The following is a 24,433-nucleotide window of genomic DNA, read 5'->3' on the forward strand; positions in this document are numbered from 1 at the left end:
TCCTCTGTGGTACCATAAGAACCCAAAAAAGTGTAGTAAACAAACCAGAACCTGCAGTCCAGCTTGAAGGAAAGATATGTATTGTTCTAGCCAGAGAATTTACCTAGTTAGCACTGCATTAAGAGAACTCTGAACCACTGGTAAGTGAATGCTCAGTGTGAGAAAGACCAACCAGCTGAACTTGAGGAATGATAACAGCACATGTTGAAGGTAAATTAAACTTTAAAGGAGAGGAGAAAAAGGGGTTGATTTACTTCTTACCCAAGGACTTAGAGCAGCCTCTCACGACCAGTAAGAGTGAATGCGTATCAAAAAACCAAGGACACTATTTAGCAGGTCAGTTAGTGTCCCAAATTAACTCCATGTAATAACAATATAGTCATAGCGCAACTCAGTGCAGAATAATGTATATTTTTCTGCATTCCTCTTATAACTGTGAATTACACAAGAAGTGTCCCCTTGTGAATAAAGTCAGCTGCAATTATAAAGTGACCAAATAAGCGTCAGTCCTAGCTGCAATTCTCCTCAGTGACAAAGACTACTAAAAATTAAGACATTATGCTTTCTTGCAGCTCAAAAGACAGCCTGTACAAGCCTAAAATTAGTACATACCCCTCCTCCAACGTATTTTATCTGTTCCTTTAAAAAAATTCACATCAACCTGAATATGAACTAAATGCGGCTTCTCTTCTTTTTCCTCTTTTAAACAAAATCTGCATTTCAAAGGAAACAGAGAATTTTATGCTGGATAATAAGACAATATCTGCCTACTCTTCCTTTTGTGTTTCATATCTCTCCTTTTCAATTTTCTATCTTAAGACACCTAGTTTGGCTGGTAAGAACTGGGTTGTGTGAACAAGCACATATTAAATACAATCAGAGGGTCTATTTTTTAATTTGTGTATTACTTCAGGATGATACCTATATCTATATCATGGAATAGCTGAAGCTGGAAGTGACTCCTGGAGATCATCTAGTCCAACTCCCTCCGCTCAAAGCAGAGTCCACTAAAGTAAGCTGCTCAATGTCTATATAGAGAGAAAAGAGTGTTGCTATTATATGTGCTTTCACGCTACAGCAGCAGGCTCATTCTTTGGTTATGTTAGGATCCTATATGGCAATGTGCACAAAAGCTCCATAAGAAATAAGTCCCATGCTTCTCAGGTAAATAAAAATTATTCAACAAATAAGTGCAACACTATAACTAAAAAAGGTGACTAAAATTAGAGATATGCCCAGCCTTCACAGAATATCTATTTCACCGTAAACGCCAGAACAGAGCAACACTGGAGATAAATTAAATTCTATTGTCGTAACAAATTACCTAATTGCTGCATTGTAAGAGTAGGTAGTGAACAAAAAGATAACTAAAGAAATAATAGGCAACTACTAATTTTTGTCTTGTAATTTCAGCCTAACTAGATATATCAGTCACTAAGAGATATTTAATAAATTTTATAAATAGTGACACGAAGTTTATTGTCATCATAGTATTTTACACAGACATAATCCTTCAGTAAGATACAATTTATAGATGTATAGACATTTTATCTAGACATTCTTGCAAATAGCACTCCATAGGTTCTAGGTCCTCAGGCTATAATCCTCTGTAAATATTTCTGCATCAACTAGAAAAGCAAATCCTGAAGTAGCATGAATTATCCCAACTAGAGCACCACTGTTTAGCTTCAGAATGACACTATCTGCAATGATGGTACTCTAAGTTCAATAAACTTCAGTGCTGTTCCTTACCACACTAACACTTTCAGAGAAAATTACACTGACTTCCTTAGGGACTGGATTTTTACCTGAAAAACACAGTAGAGAAAGCATGAACAAATGTTTCTCAATTTGGGCCCAAGCGCAGAAACCTATGACAGATGATTATCAATTCCCTTTGACAGATTTCTAGTTTTCCACTGCGACCTCTTGCTGCACAGTTTCTTTTTCAAAGCCTAGAAAGCGTTGTCTCTCAGAGTATCCTGATTGGCTGTCATTATTTTGGAAGCCTGGGTACATTTAAGAACAAATATGGCCATTCTGAGCATAACCTTGACTGGTCATGCTTTATAAAAACATATACTCTAAACCAAAAATGAATGAAAGGAACATCCTCATTAATGCTAGCAAAAGTCACGAAAAGGTTAAGATTAATTCACGTATTAGAAGAATCAAAAGACTCTCAAAACCCTTTAAAAATAGAATTTAAGCAAGTGGAATTTAGAAAGGAAGAAAGATTAGCATATTTGAGAATTGTGCATTTCTGCATAGGTAGATGCTTATTTATATAGATGACACAGCAGAAATACAAGTGAAAATGTTCTATCTCTCCCGAACACCAGTTTCCATTTTATGTTATTTTTTAAAAGCTCAGATATGGAAAAAGACAACCAGACTTCAAATATGAATTCTATCTAAAAAATGACAATTAATAAAAACCTCCATCATAAACCAGGCACAAAGAATAAATACATGTGTGTTATCCTAGCTGCATCCTGCATCTTCCAAAAAGAAAATCACTGCAAGTTTGAAGCCTAGTTGCACAATCTTCAATTTAAAGGGTATTATTGCTGGAGGAAGATTTTATATGACTGCAGTGTCTTGAGTTTGACTGAAATTTTGCCTGGATACAAAGTAAGAAAAGTCCCAGGAAATAGCTTTGTTGGATTTGTTCTGTGGGAGGCATGACCAAGTAAAGAACTCTGGATTCAGGTCTCAAGAAAAGCCTCCTGAGCCAGGTAATTCAATGTCATTGCAAACATCAATTTGTTTCAATGAGAATAAAAATTATTTATTTTTAAATAAATAGATATACTGCATTACCAATCAAAAAGAGGTTATTTTCTCAGGCATGAAACGCTTAAGTTTAAAGTGTAGAAGCTTGTAAAAGAAATAGGAAAAGTTTCACTACTTTCAGTAAACATAAAAACTACGGTATCAAAAGACATTCAGATAATTAACATCTTGAAAACAGATCACAGCTTATATCATATGATCTAGTTTAGAATTTGATATTCCATATAAAGGCTGACTAAGGGGGTCAGATTGGTATATCTACATTTGGACTGAAACTCCCATTTATAGTTTCACCATATTCTTTCATACAAATTTCCAACATATTTTTACTATTTCTGTCTCTATAAATCAAGTATCACTGATGCACTTGCCATATATTCTACAGATACAATATAACAGGAATAAACATTTTACAAATCAACTTTTTTGAGAGATCCAATTGCATGTTGATAAATGTTCTCTACTGAAGGGACCAGGAAAACAGAAAGAACCTATTAAGATTTTCATTCTTTAAAAGAAATTAAGAGAAGAAAGCCACTGAAGGTTTCCTCTTTGTGTGTTTTTCCTTAAATTAGTGTTAGGGAATGTTGGAGGTGGGTGGAGGGGGGAGTATTGTCTCCCCTTCCTCCCCCCCCCCCCTTGTTTTTCTTTGTGGGAGAATGCTATTGTACAATAAAAATGTCTTTTCAGTAATTTGTCATCTGCTTTGAAATCATTCCTTTGAATATAACCTTTTGTTGAAATCAGGCAGAAGAACACATCTCTTTCTGTAGAAAGGCACAAATTATATTTCTAGTATACACTGACAAATTGTATTACAAGAGCATTAACACAGTTGAAAGATGAAGATATTTGATGCACTTAGGTCATACCCTGTGGTATAAAAATTTGAACTAGTACATATTATTACTTTTAGATTCTTAAGCTTAAATTTAGTATCTCAAGATCCTTCTAAAATGGGTATCATTTGACAAATGCTAAACTTCATACTTTTGCAAAATTATTTCCATTTACTCACTTTGCGTGTGCATATGTTTTGAAAGGGAGAAGGTAAAAAATGCATTTTTAAGCATTTTGACTTAGAATTTAAAATCATGTCTTCTTTTAGCCACTCCAACGTCCCATATGAAGCGGCAGTGCTATCATAACCCTTATTTCCAAATAATTTCATATTATTGGGAGTCCTGCATAAACACAGACCGCAAGGTTGGACTTTTATGACTGCCCTACATACTTCAGTAAGTCTGAAGGGAAGTTGACAAACCTACTTTTTTACAGAAAAGGGTCCCTCTGCTTTAAGTGCTCAGATATTTCAACTACTTCTCGTCTCCTGAAGTGCAGAGACCATGCTGCTAAAGCCTACATTTGTGCATATAAATCTCTAATCTGTCAATCCAGTTCCCCGTGAATGGTCTATTTAGGTTGGGTTTAAAGCAGTGGGAAGTCGACCTACACGAGAGAGTTCCCTTGTAAAATGACCGGAGGTCAGTGTTATTATCTCTGTAGGCTACCAATGGTGCATTTGTTCCACCCTATGTATGAGTCATTCATTTATAGTAAGCTCCACTGAGCTTTGAAAGTGCTGGGAGGGATGGGTATAGAAGCTTATCTTCTATCAATTGGCTGAAGCTTAAGACGACTCAAAAAAGAGATGTTCTCAGTATTTAACTGTTCAACTAGAAGATGATTAACTTTGTTATAAATAAATTAGAGACCCTACATCCAAACCCCAGTAAAAGTACACTGTAATCCCACTTCCCATTCAGACTGCCACTTAGCTATATACTGCCTTAATTTTTGAAGTTCTCATTGTTTATAAATACCTGCTGAAGATGTGTACTGTCAACTTCCCATTAAAAGCAAAAATAGTCACAAAAGCTAGTTTAAGCAATTAAAGTACAACCACATTATCAAGATGCAATTCTAGACCCCAGACTTTATCTTTCGCACATAGAATTTAAATAAGGCAATTAAAATAAGATCAATATTCAACTGAAAGTTACATACAGATTTACGTTCAAATTTTCCAGATGCAAAACCCCCATACAGTTTGAACAGGGTGAAATGTTTCTGGTTTATAGGTTTCTCGAAGGAGTGAGAGAGGAAGGTGAAATGAAAACACAATAAAACAAAACCATTTCAGCATTCCTGCAATCACTGACATCTGTAAATGTCTGTGGGATTTATGCACAAAAGTATTTTCCTATCTGACATATATGTACAATGTATTTACACACTAGTTCAATTCATAGTTATTTATAAGTTTTAACACAGAAGCGTCATTTAAATGTTTCATACACTCTTCTTCTGATGCACTCTTGTCAGTCTTGGAATCCCTTAGACAATTTAGCTGCTGCTGTTTTTTCTTAACTTATTCCATCTCCCTGAGGCCTCTCCTTAAAAGCCTTTCTACCTGTTCTCTTTATAAGATGTGGCATTTTTAGATGGTAGACTATAGAACTAAAGAGAAGTTAGTTAAAGCTTTCTTACTACAAGAGACAAAAGTGTCAAGAGGGATAAATTTCTGTACCTTTGTCGTGATGAGATACAGAACAATACAACTTGTCAGCTTGACAATTCTTCTAGGCTTTGTTTACTGTTCTTGCAACATTCATGGAAAATGAGATCACCAATCAGACAAGGTCAGAATATCATGCTATCCAAATGCTGGATAAAATATAGCACAGAGCATGCAAAGTGAGTGTCATATATCATTACAGAGGAGCTCAGATTACTGTAGGCATATAGTACCATGCTTCAGTAGTACTTGGATTTGATGCAACATCTACCACTTTGACAGACCACCCCAAAATAATTACATATAAAATTTATTTAAGTAAGAAAATATTTTTACTCCCTTTAATAATAATAATCTGGAGCCATGAACAAAATGCATAATCATTTTCCGGGTGCAATTTTTTCCATTGCAAAATAAAACATTTCTGAAACATATTCATATCCTTTCCTCATTATGTGATGTCTACTTTCAAGTACCAAACGTGGAGTCATTCACAAAACTGAGAGAGCAGAATACAAACAAGGGGCAGAAAGGTCAATATAGGCCAGACATCTTTACAGGCCTGTTTTCTCACTGACAGATTTCCCAAAACACACTGTGCTTCTTGTTAAGAAAATGTCACAAGTGCCTTTATTGTCTTCTTCCAAGGTGTTAAAAAGCTCTGTACCGTTTGATAACCTGTCATCACCAAACAAATGTTAGCAATAAGAAAAAATGTGCTAGCTTTCCATGACAGCATAATAAAACATACTCAAGAGCTTTTCCCTAAGTTCACTGTTTGATAGAACTACAATAAAAAGCACAACTGCACTGAGGTATTTCAGTATTTCTCCAGAGGGGGGAAAAAAAAAACACAACACCAAAAAACAAACTGTAATGCACTTAAAATGTCACTCTGGTCTAACTGATCAATCAAGTGTGTTTCTGTACAAACACACAACACACTTGCCACACACGCAACTGTTTGAACTACACTGACCTACTCAGTAAACTGTGACAGCTCTGGGGGGAGGGGGGAATACATTATTACAATATAACATCTTCTTTCTTCTTTTAATTCCATGCTGAAAAACTTCATTTTTAAAATAAAAATTAGACAATTAAAACCACAACTCATTTTTCTATCAAGAGGAAGGTGTGGTAGGCGGATAGCAGAAGTGCAACAAGCCTCCACTAGGATCCTGCTAGCAGGGCAGGTAAATGATAATCCGTCATTTGTTGGCAAAGATGCAAGTTTGTGATCTGCCTACACTACTGTTCACTGCTCTTTCACCACCATGCCATGCCATTACTTTTTTTTTTCAACAGAATACCATCAATGTCTTTTAACATTTTTATATAATCGGCCAAAAGTAGAAGTTTAAATAGCCATTAAATGCACCATACAATTCACAAGCACTTTTAAATCAGTATTACATTCAACAATCTTTCTACCATAGAAGCAGTAAAAAAAGGGAAGAAAAGATTAATTTCTAATTAATTCAATCTTCCTGTATTAGTGGTTAAAAACAGTCATGTATATGAATAGTGTTTGCAAATCTATTTTGATGTTGATGTTGTCAGAATAAAAATGTTGAGAGTACTGCATATAGATACACCCACTTCCCTACAATAACTACTTTCAAGTGTATTATAAAGTGAATTTGCATAATGCTGGACTCAGGAATAATGAGGACAAATTAGTCTTTCCCTGAAGATGATGATGACCTACTTACTTGCCATTTAAGGAATTAAATTTCTCAATCTGCAATCATTTTAAACCCTTATTAAACCTAGAAAACATGAAAATCAGATGATTTCCCCTACAGATGGATATTACTTTGAATGAAGTACACGTTGTGATTTTCTGCACCACTATTATCATTTAATAAAAAAAAAGTATTTACGCAATACAGCTACATTATTTTAGTTCTCCTGATTTCAGCTTATTTAGTGGAAGGGCTAGAAATTAAAAAGAAAAAAAATTAAGCAAGAAAGCTACCAACCACATATCTTCTTCTTTTTTTAACACTAATTTGTTATTCAAATGTGTTATTTAACTATAGATTAATTTTAAAGTATTTAGTTATGAAACATATTTCATTCATCTTTTGAAGAAAATAAGCAATTAAAAGGGGATTATTTTTCTGTACCATGACCCCACAAATAATGTGGGTTATAATTATCATAGGAGCTGTGTATGTCACAAACTGAAACATGATTTTGGATGAGGAAATTGTGTAGCAGGAACAGCTGAACTCTAAAGAAACACAATACTTCTGTCATGCAGATATACCTTCAGTGATAAATAATGGTAGGAAAATAGAACACTAAATAATATATGAGCACAACAGATCTCCAGTGAAAAGATGTTGAAGACTTTTTCTGAGACACCAGTGGATCTTTAAGAAATGTTTGTTGAGCCAATAATCTTAAAGTGGCAAAGACAGGTTTGGTAATGTCTTCATTGATTTACGTAGTTGCGCATCAGCTCTCATTGTTTCAATTCTTCTTTACAGCTATAAATCCTAACCTTTCAAAAATCTCACACCAAGAACTGCAATTCCTCCCTTGCTGATGGCTTTTAGGAGCTTTAGACCTGCCACCTGGTAAGTGAATAAAGATATCCTCAGATATCACTCAACAATATGGTCCAGATCCAAACAAAAATTAACAACTGCAGCCAGTCTGTCCATACCTCCCACGAGCATTCCTGCCACCCAGAAGCAAACTTGGTTAATTCTCCTTCAAACAAGCTGCATGGGCCAGGCTAGAGATGTGCTCAGGGGTATATATTGTATTCTCAGGACAAACTGAAAGAATTCCAAATATTAGGAAGAGCAACACATCAGAATCCATGTAATAATAAAGCCTGATTTAAGTGGAAGTAAGTTGAAAAAAATTATATAGTGGTAACTACAGTTTAACCAATAATTTGTTGTTTACTAGGGCTAACAGGGTGTCATGTTTACATAAAACAAAATTAAGTCTATTTCCTTCCAAAAGGTATTCAAAATTCAGTTAGTAACAACATAGATTAATGTTTTACATAAACCATAAAATTTGAGAGATTTCACTCCTAATATGAAACTGCTTTAAAATTTGATTCTGCACTACTAACTCTGGAAAAATTCTACTATCTTTCGAGGGTGCAGTTCAAATCCCAAGTGTTGTAACTCAATTTTCTTTTCATAGCATGGTTTATTGTGGATATTAAAATTTCATTTATTTTGGATACAATAAATATCACCTCTCTGACGAAAAAAAAGAAAACATATCCATCTGTATTATCCAAAGTCTGAGGCTTCAAACTGACATTTGTTGGGATCCACAGATTTTACAACTTAAAGCAAATAGAACATTAGATATACTAGGGAAAAGATCTCTGTTCATAACTCAGTCTCCTGGTTCAAACTTCAAAGGAAAAAATCCCTTCACAGAATTAATCCTTTAATTTCTAAATGCATAACATGAAAACACCTTTCTGAAACAAAAAATCCCTATTATGTATACATACAGCAGCATCAACACAGTATAAGGTTGAATAGTTATTTCTAAAATAATAGCCCTATTTCATTTCAGTGTAGTGGATCCTGCTGGTACTCCTGCATGGACAACTGCTTAGGTTGAACATGAACCCAAATATACATCTTTACATTTCCCATACATATTAAATACATATGTCAACATTCAAGAAATATGGCTATGATTTCCCCTTGTACTTTACACCCCAAATAACTGCTAACTTGTATAAAATGAAGATGCAAACCAATTTTAAACTACACTGCAGGAAACTGCCTTTAGACTTATCGTAGATAAATAAGTGACTTCAGAAAAGAGGTCCAAGTACTTTCCTGTCACTATCTCAGTGTTGGGACCTCTGCCTGTATAGTTCCATGCTGACTCTATGTGCTTACACTCTTCAGGCCATTGAAATAGCTAAAAACATTTGATAAAACTAAGATCAGAATGCAAGCTTGTAAATTGTATTGTTTAGTGAATACTATGGAAGAAATGTCAAAACCAGTTACCTTTCTGACCTGTAAACCTGAGACTATACCCTGAACTGACTTAAAGCGGAACTTTTTAAGGAAACTCAATGAGGAGGTCTGCTTAAAATTCATAGCACAAAACTAGCTCTTTAACACTGCACCCTTTCAGAAGCATTTTTGTCTGTTGTGCATAGAGAGTTATTCTAATATACAGTCAGTACTAAACAGCAATTAACTCATTAATGTCTGATTAAATATCCCAGTTATTGTTACAAAACAAAACCTGCAATTTCTGTTTTAGGACAGACCATACTTCTGTGCTTGGACAGCTTTCCAATTCTTTGCAGGCACTCAAAAGTGGAAAACAGTCTTAGCTCTCACTTCCAGCTCAGTGCTTTCCTTACAGCTCAGTGTGTGGAGAAGATGGTGCTAACATCCCTGCCTGTGTGTCTCAAAGACAGCTGCCTTCTTCTCAGCACAGTAACCTCATCTGCCTAAGCACACTTTTACATTTCCTTCAATATTACAGTAATGGAGAAACTCCCAGGTAGGTCACTTGAAAATGCACAATCTTGCCTTACAGATAAAGCTTGTTTAAAGTCAGTTTTCTTTATTTCAGGGGGCTTTGAATAATGCCTTGGTGTAGTCAAGCAAAACTCTTTACAGTGGCTGAACGTATTTTATTACTATATTAAAGGTCAATGCAAGTACATTTTGTCTTTGTCACTTAACTAGAGCTATATTTGATCTAACTCTGCAGTTGTCTCCCACAAGAGGAGAAAAGGACCATACATTCAAACAGACTATTATAGCCTGTGTTGCACTAAGAATTAATTAGGTTAATGAAATGTATTTTAATAAGATAAAATTAGGATTCTGATTTCAACTGCACAGTTATAAATTTTGTACACATTTTCTGATTTATGTGAGCTATTGAAATTTCCTAATAGCAATTCATGCAGCTGAGCTTTGGGACCTAAGATTATATTTGGGAAATCAAAATTTCAAATACACTTTCATGTTATATATATCCCTCTGCATATACAGTGCAAAGTTATTGAAAGAGGAGAAAAAAATACGTACAAGGTTTGAGTAAAGTGAGTGAGAAAAGACCTGGGGAAACTAATGATTTAGAAAGATAAATCTTCTGCTTACTTTCAAGCATATTTGCTGCTAACTTTCTTGAGTCTCAGGTGTACGATTTGTCTTTAGTGTCTGACTAGTGTTGCTCCAATGATGACTGTCCTGCTGCTAGATGTTACTTGTGGTGGTTTTAATCTAGGCCTTCCCTGGTTACCAGTTTGTAACCAAGGAAGGGGCAGTGTTCCCAGTATTCCATACAATTTTTATATAAATCGTGGTATAAATAAGAGGGGAGGAGTGGCCTTAGTTTCTCTTCTCTTCCGCCGGAGTTTGGGAACAGTGGGTCCCTGCGCTGGTCTCGCTTATCTAAGGCTGAGGCCTGCAGCATCCACTGACCTGCCACATGGAAGCTTGGAGAGTGCTGGCAGTGTCTGCCAATCCTGCTTTCTAAGGGACGTGGTGAGATTTGTTTTACTAGTTATTTTACTAGTTCTCGGGTTTGATTGTGCATATCTATCGGTGTCCCTTTTTGTTTCCTTTTGTCCCTTTTTCCCCTTTCCCTATCCCTTTGGGGGTGTTTGGATTCCCATTTGCTGTGTACATAGCATCTTAACTGTAATATACATAAAATATATTTTTTATATAACTAGCTTGATTTTCAGGTTCTTCAATTTGCATAGTTTTTTTCCTTTGCCCTGGGGGAAGTAGAAAGAGGGGAAGAGAGGGGCTGCTACTGAGGGGTTGGGCATTTGGCAGGGAGCCAAGTCCCAACCATCACATTACTCAATAAACAGCTTTCTAGATGACAAAAATTTACAACTGATTAGGCTGCATAGCTCCATTGGTATTTCGAAAGTTTCTCGGAAGGGATTATGTTTGTGCTTAAATAGCTCTAAATAAAGGGTTCTGCAGTCTGAATATCCTCGGATTTTGAAGAGTGTTCACTGAAGCAGATAAAGCTAAGTTAAAGAAGCATTTAGTGCTTCGGCATGCCAGCTTCAATAAATATCTGTTGGGTATGTGTGTATGTGTGTATGAGTGCACGCCCACACGTTTCTCCCTTTAGCTGTAGTGCATGTCTGTAAACAGTGTAGAGTATGCAGACTTAAGTCTAAAGCCAGCATTTGCATTTCTGAGACCGGAGCTGAGACTGCTATGCCATTATCCTCAAAGCTGGTGTTGGCACAATTCAGTCATTAATGACAATTTCGCATCCTTTCTCTGTCAAAGAGGGTTACTTAATCTTTGGCTGGTTATGCTCAGCATTGGCTTAGTCTGCTCAGTATTCAGGAGGTCAAATTTCAAACGGCACAGTGATCAGACTTGATTATCTCCTTAAAAAAAGGACCAGATACAACTGGCCAAAACAGCAAGCCTCAAACGAGACAACCTTTTCCATAAATCCACACTGAGGATCAATGAGAACCTTAGCAGAATTCTGCATGAACAAAAACCTGGGGTACAGGGACAGAAAACCAATATGGTCCTTTCCTCCCTGCCTATCATAAGGGCTCTAGCAGAGGTAATGATCTTTTAACAAGAGAAAAAGGGAAGTGATTCTAATTATTTGTACTAGAGACAGAATTTTGTCAGCAGCATCATTCAGAGAGAAGGCCAAGCACACCACTTTCCATAAAGCCCTGACATCTGTTCTGCCAAGGCAAAAACATTTAAGTTGAACAAAACAGTAAGCAGCAAGAACTGAGAAACCAAAACTAGTGTCTTGAAAAGGACATACCCTTCATGTTTCACAATATCACACAAAGTAAGAGGGCTCAAGTAAGGTTTTTTCTAGCAGTTATCTAGTAGTTACTCCAGACCTGTAGGTTTACTTACCTCTGGAGAATCTAGCTGGTAACACAATTATGAAACTGGAAGGGTGACTGATGTGATCCAACACAGCAACGTTGAGGAATATGAACTTACTTCATTTTCACTTATTTCAGTGTCCCATGTTCTAACGTAACTATGTTTTCAATACCCAAAAAAACCCAAAACTTGATATTTACAAATAGATAACGATATATCAGAGTATTACAAAGTACTGTGAAAAATGTTTGGATTTTATCTCTGTTTATTTGTCAGTTCTCAAGGCCCTTGGAGAACAAAGGGATTCCTGTCATCACGGCACATTTATACACTAATGCTTTTGTACCAACATAAACACTGAAACATGAAGTTCATTCTTCTACTTCCCCAAACACAAATATCCAGAAACTTCAGTCCACCTACTTCTTAGCTAGTTCAGCTTTAGTCATATAACCACTAGGGTTATCTCAACCCCCTTTACCTTTTCACAGATGAATATAATAAAAAAAAATCAAATAATCTATAAGAATTCCAGCAATAAGTATTACAACTGTCTTCTTATTTCTTATATGATCAGGATTATTTTCATCTATTTAGCAGACCAATAATCTGATCAAGTCTTATGAACTCTGATTCTATTAAATCGTTTTACCTTATCTTTTACTAAATGAAAGAAAAACAATCTGTCTGGTAGATCAAGAAAGAAATTTTTACTCATTCTGTCTTTTTAGCCAAAAATCAAAACATTCATTATCTTGCTCTCTCATGGGTGCCATTTAAATCATGATACCACCATTCCTACTAAATTTTACAATGCTATCCCTATCCTGCTGTAGCTTTATTGTTTAAATAACAGTGGCTTGACATCCTTTCCAGCAGAGAGGTGAGTTTCCCGGTTAAGAAACCTGGAATGTTCCAGCTACTTCAGGCTAATGATCTCTCAAATGCACACTAATATGTTTTATAGAAGTCTCCCAGCATGTGTGCACAGAAAGTTTAACATAAGAATGACAATACTGTGGGTAGGGCAAATTGCTGACACCATTTCAGACTGAATTAGATGCTGGAGGCACAAATTAAAACTGTGAGTTTTCATTTCAGTGGGCTTTGATAGATGGAAGACTGCATCAAAATTCTAATTGTTTAAACCATTAACTCACCTTTTCACCTGCATTATCTTTGGAAAGATCTCAGCTTGAAGCCAGAAACAATTGCTCACATATGGGATTCAGGAGTGTACATTTATAAAGAAATTAGAGATTTCTTTTTTAAATAGTCAAACAGTCTGTTTATTTGGCTGCAGCATTTGTAAACTTATTTATCTTTATTTTCACATTTTCCTCTCAGTTCCAGAAACTCAAAAGATAGCGTTTCACTCTTCCTGCAGAATCAATCAATAAGGGACCACTACCTTGGCTACTGGGAACAAGAAAGTTGTATTGCAATTCAGAGTGCATTATGATGACCCCATTTATCTCCAGTCCTTGTAAATGCCACTGCACATGCAGCTCTAAATCATGCCTGCTGGTCTCTTCACTTTCAGTTGCCTACTAAAAGAAAACCTTGTGTAAGAAGCTGTAAAATAAATTTAAAAAAATTAATTATCTCCACAAACTCTTTTGAAATGCCCTTCCCAGTCATTGCACCACCACCACCTCCTCCGCTTAGGGCTAAAATACATTTTTAGCTAAGCCAGCATCAATGCAGGATGGTTTGTCATTTCATATTACTCTCAGTAGCAATTGATTCTCACTGTTGTTTTTATAGTGAAGCACCTGTTATGTGCTCAGCACTTCCAAGTACTTGAATGGCCTTGGAATATGGGGCTCACACTGCAAAAGCAAACAGGAAAAACGGAGCAGGAACAGTAAATGCTAAACAAACAGTTTAGCATGAATCACTGCTAATAAGACAACAAAAGGCAGCGGGATTTTAAGGACATGAGCTTTGCAAGTGGAAGCAGGGGAGTCATTTTGGGTTTAGAAACCATAAATAGAAGACAAGAAGAAAACACTGGATCAAGAATACCATTAGGGAGCTGGAGCATCTGCCATATACAGAGAAGTTCAAAGAGCTGGGATTGTTCAACCTGGAGAGAAGGTTCAGAGGGATCTTACCCATGTTATAAATACCCATTGGGATGCAACGAAGAAGAGTGAAACAGATTCTTCTCAGTCATGCCCATGGACTAAACAAGGGGCAATAGGTACAAATTAAAAAACAGGAAATAGAAATTCTCTTACTGCCAGGCAGACATGCACTGAAAGAGGCTGCCCAGAGAGGTTGTGGTTTTCATGTGCAGAGATACTCAAAACCCAACTGGATGTGATTCTGGACAACCTGGCCTAGCTGACCCTGCTTGAGTAGAAGCGTTGTATTAGAAGATCTAAGATCTTCCGACATAAACAATTCACTGATTCTTAAATAGATTTGTAAGAAATAGGAAGATGGCCATCCAGAACAGTAGCACTAGTGGAGAGAAAGAGGCAAAATACCACATAAAGATCTTTCAGAGGATAAGTTAAGGAGAGGTAGGGGAAAAAAAAAAAAAAAAAAAAGGAAATATGTAACTTGAAAGTTAAATCCAATAGCAAAGGTTAACCCAGTGTAGGAGTTCAAAATACAACAAAAACCAATTTATTGCCATTGTAAAAAATTAATAAACCTCTGGTGCAACATTTTTACCCTTGAAGTACTTGAGTCATTCTTGAAGACTATTTTCTTAGGCCAGATTCTGACAGTATTTCAAATATCATGTAGTACTTAAATCGACATAGACCTGTTAGTAGGAGATTGATCAACAAGCTCAAAGGTTATTACAATGCTTTAGTTCAAGTGAGTTAATTGGTGATGTCAAGACTGCAGGCAGCCTGGGATGCAATCATCATAAAGTTTGCAGTCCTGAGGGATATCGGTCAGATGAAGAGTGAATCAGGACCTTAAATTTTTGGAAAGCAAACTTCCAGCTCTTCCAGAAGTTAGTTAACAGGACCTGCTGGGAGGTGCTCTAAAGGGAGCAGAACACAGTTGGCAGATCTTTAAGGACATGTTCCATAAAGTACAAAAGCACTAGATTACCAGGTGTAAGAAATCAAGAAAGGAAGGCAAGAGACCAGCATAGATGAGTGGAGACCTCTTGGTTAAGCTAAAGGCTAAGAAGGAAACACACAGGCAGTGCAAGCAAGGACATCGGCCCTGGGAAGAGTAAAGGGACACGGCCCAATAGGGAGAGCACTGAGGTATTTATTCAACAACTTTTTTTCCCATAGTCTTCAATGGCAACCACTCTTGCCACACCTCTTGAGTGGATAAACTGCAAGAGAGGGACTGAGAGAGCAAAGCCCTCCAACTGTAAGGTCAGGAACCTGACATGCATAGGTCTATGGAACCTGGTGAGATGTATCCCAGAGTCTAGAGGGAATTGGCTGGTATAGTTACCATGATATTTGAAAAGTCACAGCATACAGATGAAGTCCCAGGTGACTGGAAAAAGGGAAACATTGCAGCCATTTTTTTAAAAGGGTACAAAGGAGGACCCTGAGAGCTACCAACCTGTCAGCCTTATCTCTGTGCCTGGGAAATTATAGAACAGATCCTCCTAGAAGCTATGCTAAGGTGCATAAAGGATAAGGAGGTGATTCATGACACACAGAACAGCTTTACCAGGTCTTTAACAGGGTCCCCCCCAATATATGTCTCTCTAAATTGGATAGATATGGATTTGATGGGTGAAGCATTCAGTAGATGATAAACTAGTTGTCAAAAAACCCAAAATTTTGGCAGTGACACCAGCCACAGAGCCATCTATTAGTAGACTCAGCCTGTTTCTTATATTATTGCTGCCTTCAACTAGAAATATGGACGAAAATACAACTTGTGTCCCAAATTCCCTTCCCAAACATCCTCAAGTGCATGAAGTCCTTTTTGATCATCCTCAAGTGCATGTTGCCGCTTCATCATTCCTAAATGGAAGATCAGTAATGAGTAGTAGTCTCAGGGCCTCAACAGGCTAGAAAGTTTTCCGGTAGTATCCTTACCCAGGCCACAGGGAGACAGCAGACCTTCTATGGGTTGGGCCCAGTCAGCATATTGGACCCTCTGTCCCCTTAGAAGGGAATCATCTACAACTTAATAAGCATGAGCTCAAACAAAAGAGTGGAACTATGAATGAATTCGGACAAAGAAATTTGCATTTTAAATCCACTTCCAAGGAATTTCTCTAACATCATCAACTACAGTGCCAATTTTACCTCAGTATTCATAAGCACAGTGGAAGCCAACCAGGCAGTTGACAAGAATCCAAGAAAGAAAGCCCTCAGTCTGTTTCAACGCAGTGCCAGCAGACAAGCAGGAGTACATGATGGCAGTGAATTAGTAAATATTGTAACCACAAATGGCAATTTATTTGTTGATCCTACAGTTGTCCTAATTATAAGAGTATTTTAACATATTGAAATTACACACATTTATGTCAAACAGGGCAAACATTCAAGAGCTCTTTTATCTTGCAAAACAGACCTCTGGAGAGATCTCATTCAATTAAATTATATGTAAAATCACTAGTACATATTTTGCTGCTCAGAGTCATGCTTTTGTGACTTGCTCCATTAATATAACTAACATAAATAGCCATTTGGGATGCAGGTAGAGATCTACAACTGTTCCTGTGCAAGTTAAAACCACTTTGGTTCATTAGATTTGCACCACTGTGAAAAACTGGCCAAAGATGTTCATCTTCAAATAGGCATCTGTTGTTTACACTTGTATTAGAGGGCAATGGTATAATAGCTGAAATTAGCTTTAGAGGTACTTTACTGACCAAACAAAATGAAACGCTACTTTATCGGGAGCTATCTTCAACTACGGAAGTATTCTTAAAGACCACAGACTTCCAAAAGGAAAAAAATAATTTTCACTCTGTGCTGATATTAAGATATTTTTCCTAATTATTCTATGTACAAAAAAGTAGCCACAAAATTTCTACAGTATTTTATGTCAGACTGATCTTATTCTCAGAGAATAATGGACAGAGACTTTAAAACTGGGTTTTTTTCTCAGATCAGGTCTAGGTAAAATGAAATCATAACAGACATCAAAGGTTCAACGAGGAGAAAATACATGCAAAAGCTTGGATGCTTTATAATTTATTTCTTTTTCTCCATAGTTCCATTTCCCATTCAGGACTTTTACATTTACAGGCTACCATCTGTCTTCAGAAAAAATAAAAGCTTCTAAAATAAAATTGAGTTTAGGTATGTTACAAGTAAGGAGACGGACCACAATGTACCTCTTCCATCTTATAAACTGTTCTATGAAAGACTAAAATAATAGAAAAGTTACTAAATTAACTACATCTTTTATTGTTCTATCAGTCATTGTCTAATACATTGATGCAACTGCCAAGTAAAATTTCTCTATTGTGTATCAGATGCAAACATGTGTGCAAACAAAAGATACTTCCGTGCTCCAAAATCAACCCCCTAACAAAGCAGATGGATGCCTCCTGTCATCTGCAGTTTACCAAAAATCACCTCAAAGGTCCTTCTCCATAGAGATGCTTTCAGCAGGTCAGCCCCCCCAGCCTGTATTTGTGGTGCCTGAGGTTACTCTCCCCCAGGTGCAGGGCCCTGTACTTCGTTGAATTTCACACAGTTCTTCTCTGCCCATCTCTCCAACCTATCGAGGTCCTTCTGAAGGGCTGCACAGCCCCCTGGGGTATTGGCCACGCCTCCCAGCTTTGTGTCATCAGCAAATTTGCTGAGGAGGCATCTGCCCCTCCATCCAAGTCACTGATGAGTAAGTTAAACAATACTAGGCCCAGTATTGAACCTTGAGGGACACCACAAGTGACAGACCTCCAACTAGACCAAGTGTCACTGATAATGATCCTCTGGGACCTGTCGTTCAGCCTGTTCTTAATCCACCTCATTGTCTACTCATCCAGTCCACACTTGTAAAGTTTGCCTATGCTATGAGGATATTGTGAGAGACAGTGTCAAAAGCCTTTCTGAAGCTGAGGTAGACAACATCCATTGCTTTTTGCTTATCTGTGCAGGTAGTTGTTTCATTGTAGAAGGCAATCAGGTTGCATTAGTATGACTTACCTTCAGTGAATCCGCAGTGACTACTTCTTATCACCTTCTTGTCATCCATGTGGACAGAGATAGCCTCCAGAGTGAGGTGCTCCACCACCTTTTCAGGGATTGAGTTGAGGTTGACTGATCTGTAGTTCCCTGTGTCGTCCTCCTTGCCCCTTTTGAAGACTGGGGTAAAATTTGTTTTCTTCCAGTCCTCAGGTACCTCCCTTGATCACCTGATCAACCTTCCAAAAATGATTGACTGGCCTAGCTATGGTATTTGCCAGATCTCCTAGCATTTATGGATACATCCTGTCAGAGCCAATAGACTTGTGGATGGTCAGGGTGCTCTCTAACCCAGTGCTGCATGACCAAGAGAAAGTCTTCCTTAAAATATTCCTTCACCCTGGTCTCCTGGGTCAGAGATTCTTGAGGGCTGGTCTTGCCAGTGAAGATGGATGCACTGAAGGCATTCAGTAACTCTGCCTTCTCCACACCCTCTGTTACCATGGTCCCCACTCCATTAATTCCAGATGGGCCTTGGCCTTCCTTGCCTCCTTTCTCCTTACTCTGACAACCTTTCTATTCTCATTCCAAGTGACCTGATCCTGTTTTCATTTCCTGTCTATTTCCTGCTTATGCTTGTGTAACAACATGAGTTCTTTATTCATCTACACAGGTCTCTTGTCCACTTTGCCTGATTTCTTGCTCATCAGGATGCATCGTTCTTGAGCCCTGCGGAAGTGATCCTTTAATATCAACCAGCTCTCCTTGACCACTCTTTCCTGTTTCCCTAGGATTCCCTAGGACCTGTTTCCCTAGGATTCTTCAAAGAAGACCACTAAAGTGCTAAAGTTAGCTCTCCTTAAATTCCTGGTTCCAATTTTACTTGCTGCCCTGCTTCCTTCTTGCCCAATGCTGAATTCCACAATCTCAGGTAAGGTTGTCCCCAAACTTTACATCTCAATGAGGCCTTCTGTGTTAGTTAGTATAAGGTCAAGTATCACACCATTCCTTGTGGGATCCTCCACTACATGCCATACTCATATAAACCTCCTCCATCAAGGTGCTGAGAAGCAGTGAAAGGAATTTTCTCTTTTAAAAGGTTAACTCAATTCCCGGCATCACTTTGAAAGTTTCAATTAGAAAATACAGTTGTTTGACTTCTTATTGCAAAACACAGAAAACTAAAGCCATTCTGAAAAGACAACATTCTGCTTATGTTCAGGTCTGCTAACAATTTGATCAAGTTTAGTTATTTTCCAAATATGGCAAAGCTGCTTTCTAAGGAAAATATATTACCTTCTTAAAAAAGAATGAAAAACATAAGGTAACACGACTGTAAAGTATATGTTAAGTAATTTAAAACTTGAGATATTATTGTGTTTTGTAATACAGTAAAATATTAATTTGTAGCCTTCTTACACTGATTTCAAGAGACTAATAAAATCTTAAAGTAAACTTTAAATCCATAACATCTTATGGAACCTTCTGTGGATTGCATAAACTTGTGAGGAACTCAGAGAGATACTCCTGTAAACTCTGCCCTGCCTTAAAAGCTGGACTACTTTTCTTGTACTATTCCTTCTTTGTTGGGCAGACACAAGCCACTGGATAACCTTTCAGATTATTTACCGCAGTAGCGTTGGTAGCTAAACAAAAATTATACCGGGATCACTGTGGTACAAGGCCCTCATGCTTTGCTTCCAAGGCAATTCGGTTACCATGAAACACATTCTCTGCACCTCTGTTTGGCGTTTCTGAGAATGGTGAAATTTCATTGCAGAAGTGCAACCCTTAGCAGTGAGGCAGAACTAATAGGAAATGTTCCATTCTTTTCTTATACTGACATTGTTATACCCTGGATTTTAATACTGACAAAAGCAATCAACTTTGTTTTATTTACCCGCCATGGAACAGTCAATACCAAAATGTCCCATTTCCAATTCCATTTATGTCAACAGAAGCTAGAGCAGTGAATCAGTAATCTCACTCTTTAAATGTATAGAAGAAATCAGCATGTGTTAAAATCAAGGGTTAGCATCCATATTTACACAGATTACATTATTATTACAGAACAATGCTACTTAGATTTTATCCCATTTACAGTACAGCCTTCATGAATAAAGAATAATTATTGAAGTTAAAAGGTCTAAATTATTGTAGAAATACATTTTCAGGATGTTTAGACAAAAATACTACCTTGAGCATTTTCCGAAAAATTTCCAATGGATGCAACTTCCATGATTTTTATGAACAGTCAGCGCCAAAATGTGTAATTCCACCTGATCCACCAAAGCTCCCAAATCATTGCTGCTTCCCTCCAGGCACCATAGAGAGATTCTTGCACAATAAAAATCAGTTGACAATTATGTCACCTACCCTTCAGGCTTTCAGGATTACAAAGCTAAGATAGGACAGGGCATCAGTAGAGCCACTGGGATTTGTATCAAGAATGTTTTCAAAGAAATTCAGCATCCAGCTAAAAATTAAATACCGAAACTGAATGTTAACATAGCTTCATGCTGTTGAAGGAAGATTTTAAAGTTATTGACAGTTTTACTCTCTTCTGACCACAAAAGCTGAAAAAACACAAAGGATACATCAGATTTTAGCCAGTGTAAACTTTGTTATAACCACAGAATTATAGTTTAACTATGCTTGATGTGTATCCTCAAACATGATTCCTTTGTCCTGAAAGAGTAAATCACTTGGTTTTAATTTTTGATATTTTATTATAGGTTGAGGTTTATAAATAAAATATAAACAGATGCTTCTGAAAATAGACTATGAAGAGAAGCATTTAATCTATAGATGAAATTGAAAGCAGCTAGGTAACTTAAATGAGGGGGGAAAACTGAACTTACCTTTGAACACTGTTTATGATTCTGGCACCAAGCAAGTGACCCATTGTTCTGAAAGATAAACGAAAAGTAAAGAAATATTAATATTTCTTTCAGACTAGATATGTCCACCCTAATGTGTTAAAATAGAAAATGCCATCTGGTTCTGCTTAGAGAATGATGTTTTGCCACAACACAAGTACCAATGCTGACTCCCGCTCCCTTGTGTGGCGGAAGAGGCTCAGGCAAGTATAAAGAGACCAGACAAGTTTGGTGGAAAACTGACCACTCATCTTTTACTCCATCTTTGTAAACACTTACTGTCTAGAATTGCTAAAAAGCAGACAAAAGGTAACACTTGCATTTAAGAAATTGATATAGATTGGTAGTGATTCATGAACATAAAGTCCATTAGTCACATTTCAATATTGCATGATACTTAAAATACATTATCAAGGAAAGACAATGAACAACCTTGAACTAAATGGAAAATTCAATTAAATGAGACATGAGTTTACCAAAGACATCTGTGCCAATTTTATTTTATATTTTATATTTTTGATAATAAAGTGCATTTTCCAGATAAAGAAACACTATAGCTCTCATTTATCTTGACTGCAGTAAAACAACTGATAAAGTATAACATGCAAAATAATAATTTAAGCTAAAGGAAAAGAAAACACAATGAGAACAGAAAGATAAATACAAAACTGGCACAGGAACAAACAGCAACTTGCTGTTCTCCTAGAGAAGCTTCTGAAGAGTGAATTTTGGAAACAATATTTCCTGTTTTTAAAAAAGCAGAGCTCAGAAAAGGGAAACATATGTTTGTGGTGTTAACAGATGAGAAAAAATAATGATTCACTTTCTGTATAGAGGAAGACCAAAACAACATCAGGAATAACTGAGTGACTCTTTAGACTGAACATGAGAAATAGGGTACAAACTCTGCAACACAGAGTGCATGTTCATGTACTTAGGACCTCATATGTATGTATTGCTTCTGTAATTTATAAGTTTATACTCCAGAAACAGAATGGATGAAGATTCTGGCAAATTTGTTGTTCAGAATCTGACTACAATTGTGAGTCTGATTTCATATGAATTAGGCAAGGTATTCCCACAGGGATGAATTAATGTGATTGTAGTACATCTTTGCCATTGGCACCAACTATAGGTCTGGAGATCAGCTTCCAAGGAGGTAGGTCAGAATACAGAGGACTAATACAGCAGCAGTATACCTTTTTCTCCTTTTTTTTTTTTTTTTTTTTTAATAAAGGGTGATGCAAATAATAGAATAATGTATATATACATGTGTTGGTTTCAGCTAGGATAGATTTTCTTCACAGTAGCTAGTATGGGTTATGCTTTGGATTTCTGCTGGAAACAGTGCTCATAACAGGGATGTTTTTTTTACTGCTGAGCAGGGCTTACATACAGCATCAAAGTCTTTTCTGCACCCAATTGCAACAGGGAGAAGGCTGAAGGTGAACAAGGAGTTAGAAGAGGACAAAATTGGGACAGCTGATCCCAACCGGCCAAAGGGATATTCCGTACGCTATGGCATCATGCTCAACATATAATGCTGGGGAGAGAAGGAGGAAGGGGGTATCTTTGGAGTTATGGCATTTGACCCCAGTCTCCATTATGCTTAACAAAGCCCAGCTTTCATGGTGATGGCTGAACATCTGCCTCCCCACAGGAAGCAGTGAAATAATTCCTTGCTTTGCTTGTGTGCATGGCTTTTGCTTTACCTATTAAACTGTCTTTATCTCAACCCATGAGTTTTCTCACTTGTACTCTTCTGATTGTCTCCCACATCCCACCCAGGGGGGCAATTGAGTGAGCTTAGTTGCCAGCTGGCTTTTAACAACAACAATACATAATTGTTTACGTATAAAACACACACCAATAAATTCAAAATTATTCTCTTTATATACATCAAATACGATTCAGAAAGAGAAACAAATACATTAGAAACATTGTAACTGAGACAACTAGAACAGTTTCTCAAAACTGCAGCACTATGTTCTGATCTCACCAAAGCTTACAAGCTTGAATACAGTGACTTGCTACCACAACTATGAAGCCTACGCTTTGAAGCTGGCTCTCTTTGTGAGTGTTTCAATAGATCCTGTTTGTGCATGTCTTCATACAAGTATATTATATGTTCACAAAAGCTCCCAACGTGTGGCCAGCAGGTCAAGGTAAGGGACTGTCCCCCTCTAATCTGCTCTCATGAGCCCCACATAGAGAACTACATCCAGTACTGGAGTCCCCAGGACAAGAAGGTCATGGACCTGTTGGAGCAGGTCCAGAGGAGGGCCACGAAAATGATCTGAAGACCGGAGCTCAATAAAGGCCGAGAGAGTTGGGGTTGTTAGCCTGGAGAACACTCTAGGGAGACCTTATTGCAATTTTTCAACATATAAAGGGGGCTTATGAGAAAGACAGACTTTTCACCAAGGTCTGTAGTAACAGAACAAGAGGCAACAGTTTTAAGCTGAGAGAAGGTAGATCTATTTTGGATATAGCAAAGAAACCTTTTGCATTGAGTGTGGTGAGATAGATACTGAGACAGACTGCCAAGAGAAGTGGTAAATGTTCCATCACTGGAATTGTTCAGCAACGAGTATGATCTCATAAAAGATCCCAGGACAAGGAGGGGGCCTAGATGACCTTTAAAGATCCCTTCCAACTTCAGTCATTCTGTGAATGTGTGGCTTCAACAGCCTCCATAATCATAGAATCACAAAATGGTTTGGCTTTCACCACACCTTTTGATCTGAACTTCAGAAACTTTTATATAAGCCTTTTTTTCCATATAAGTTGTAATACTAAAAATTCCTACTCCTGTATTACCTAAGGAACTCTAGGGATGATTACTCCTTTCCACTTGTAGGCTTATTTAGGAGTAATTAAAAAAAAAAAAAATCAATTAATTTCAGTATTTTATGAAAATTTATGTTATGTTCCAGCAGATTAAAATGCAATCACTACTTGATTTTATGATACCACTTTTATTTATCATTACTGTAGAATTTAGCTAAAACTGAAATTTGCTAGCATAACATTAGTTAACTATGAGCACCATGTCAGGTCAAAAATCCTTTGAAAAGAGACATAAATAGAAGTAATAAAACTTTAGAACAGCCATAAATAACATATGCTAGTGGGAATTCTTCAGTATTACCCTCAATGCTGTATGAGGATTTATTATTTCCATTTAAAGATCTAGCCAGCAGTAATGTTAAAACGATATTTCATGTGTTACTATCAATTTATCCCCCCTTTCTTCTTCATATAAAATGTGACAGAGGTAGCTGATTGCAATAA

General features: G+C 37.1%; 1 protein-coding gene across 1 annotated transcript in view; it reads right to left on the reverse strand.

Moving 5' to 3' along the window:
- ANOS1 (anosmin 1) overlaps positions 1-24,433 on the reverse strand; it is a 133,499-nt gene that overhangs the window by 89,171 nt on the left and 19,895 nt on the right. Inside the window, exon 2 of the mRNA XM_027905618.1 lies at positions 21,122-21,169. Within this exon, the coding sequence (XP_027761419.1) occupies positions 21,122-21,169 (48 nt within the window). The remainder of the gene's footprint in view (positions 1-21,121; positions 21,170-24,433) is intronic.

The sequence above is a fragment of the Empidonax traillii genome, unplaced genomic scaffold, assembly GCF_003031625.1.
Source record: "Empidonax traillii isolate 1590-97213 ecotype Southwest subspecies unplaced genomic scaffold, ASM303162v1 scaffold1180:size316073, whole genome shotgun sequence".
Taxonomy (NCBI): domain Eukaryota; kingdom Metazoa; phylum Chordata; class Aves; order Passeriformes; family Tyrannidae; genus Empidonax; species Empidonax traillii.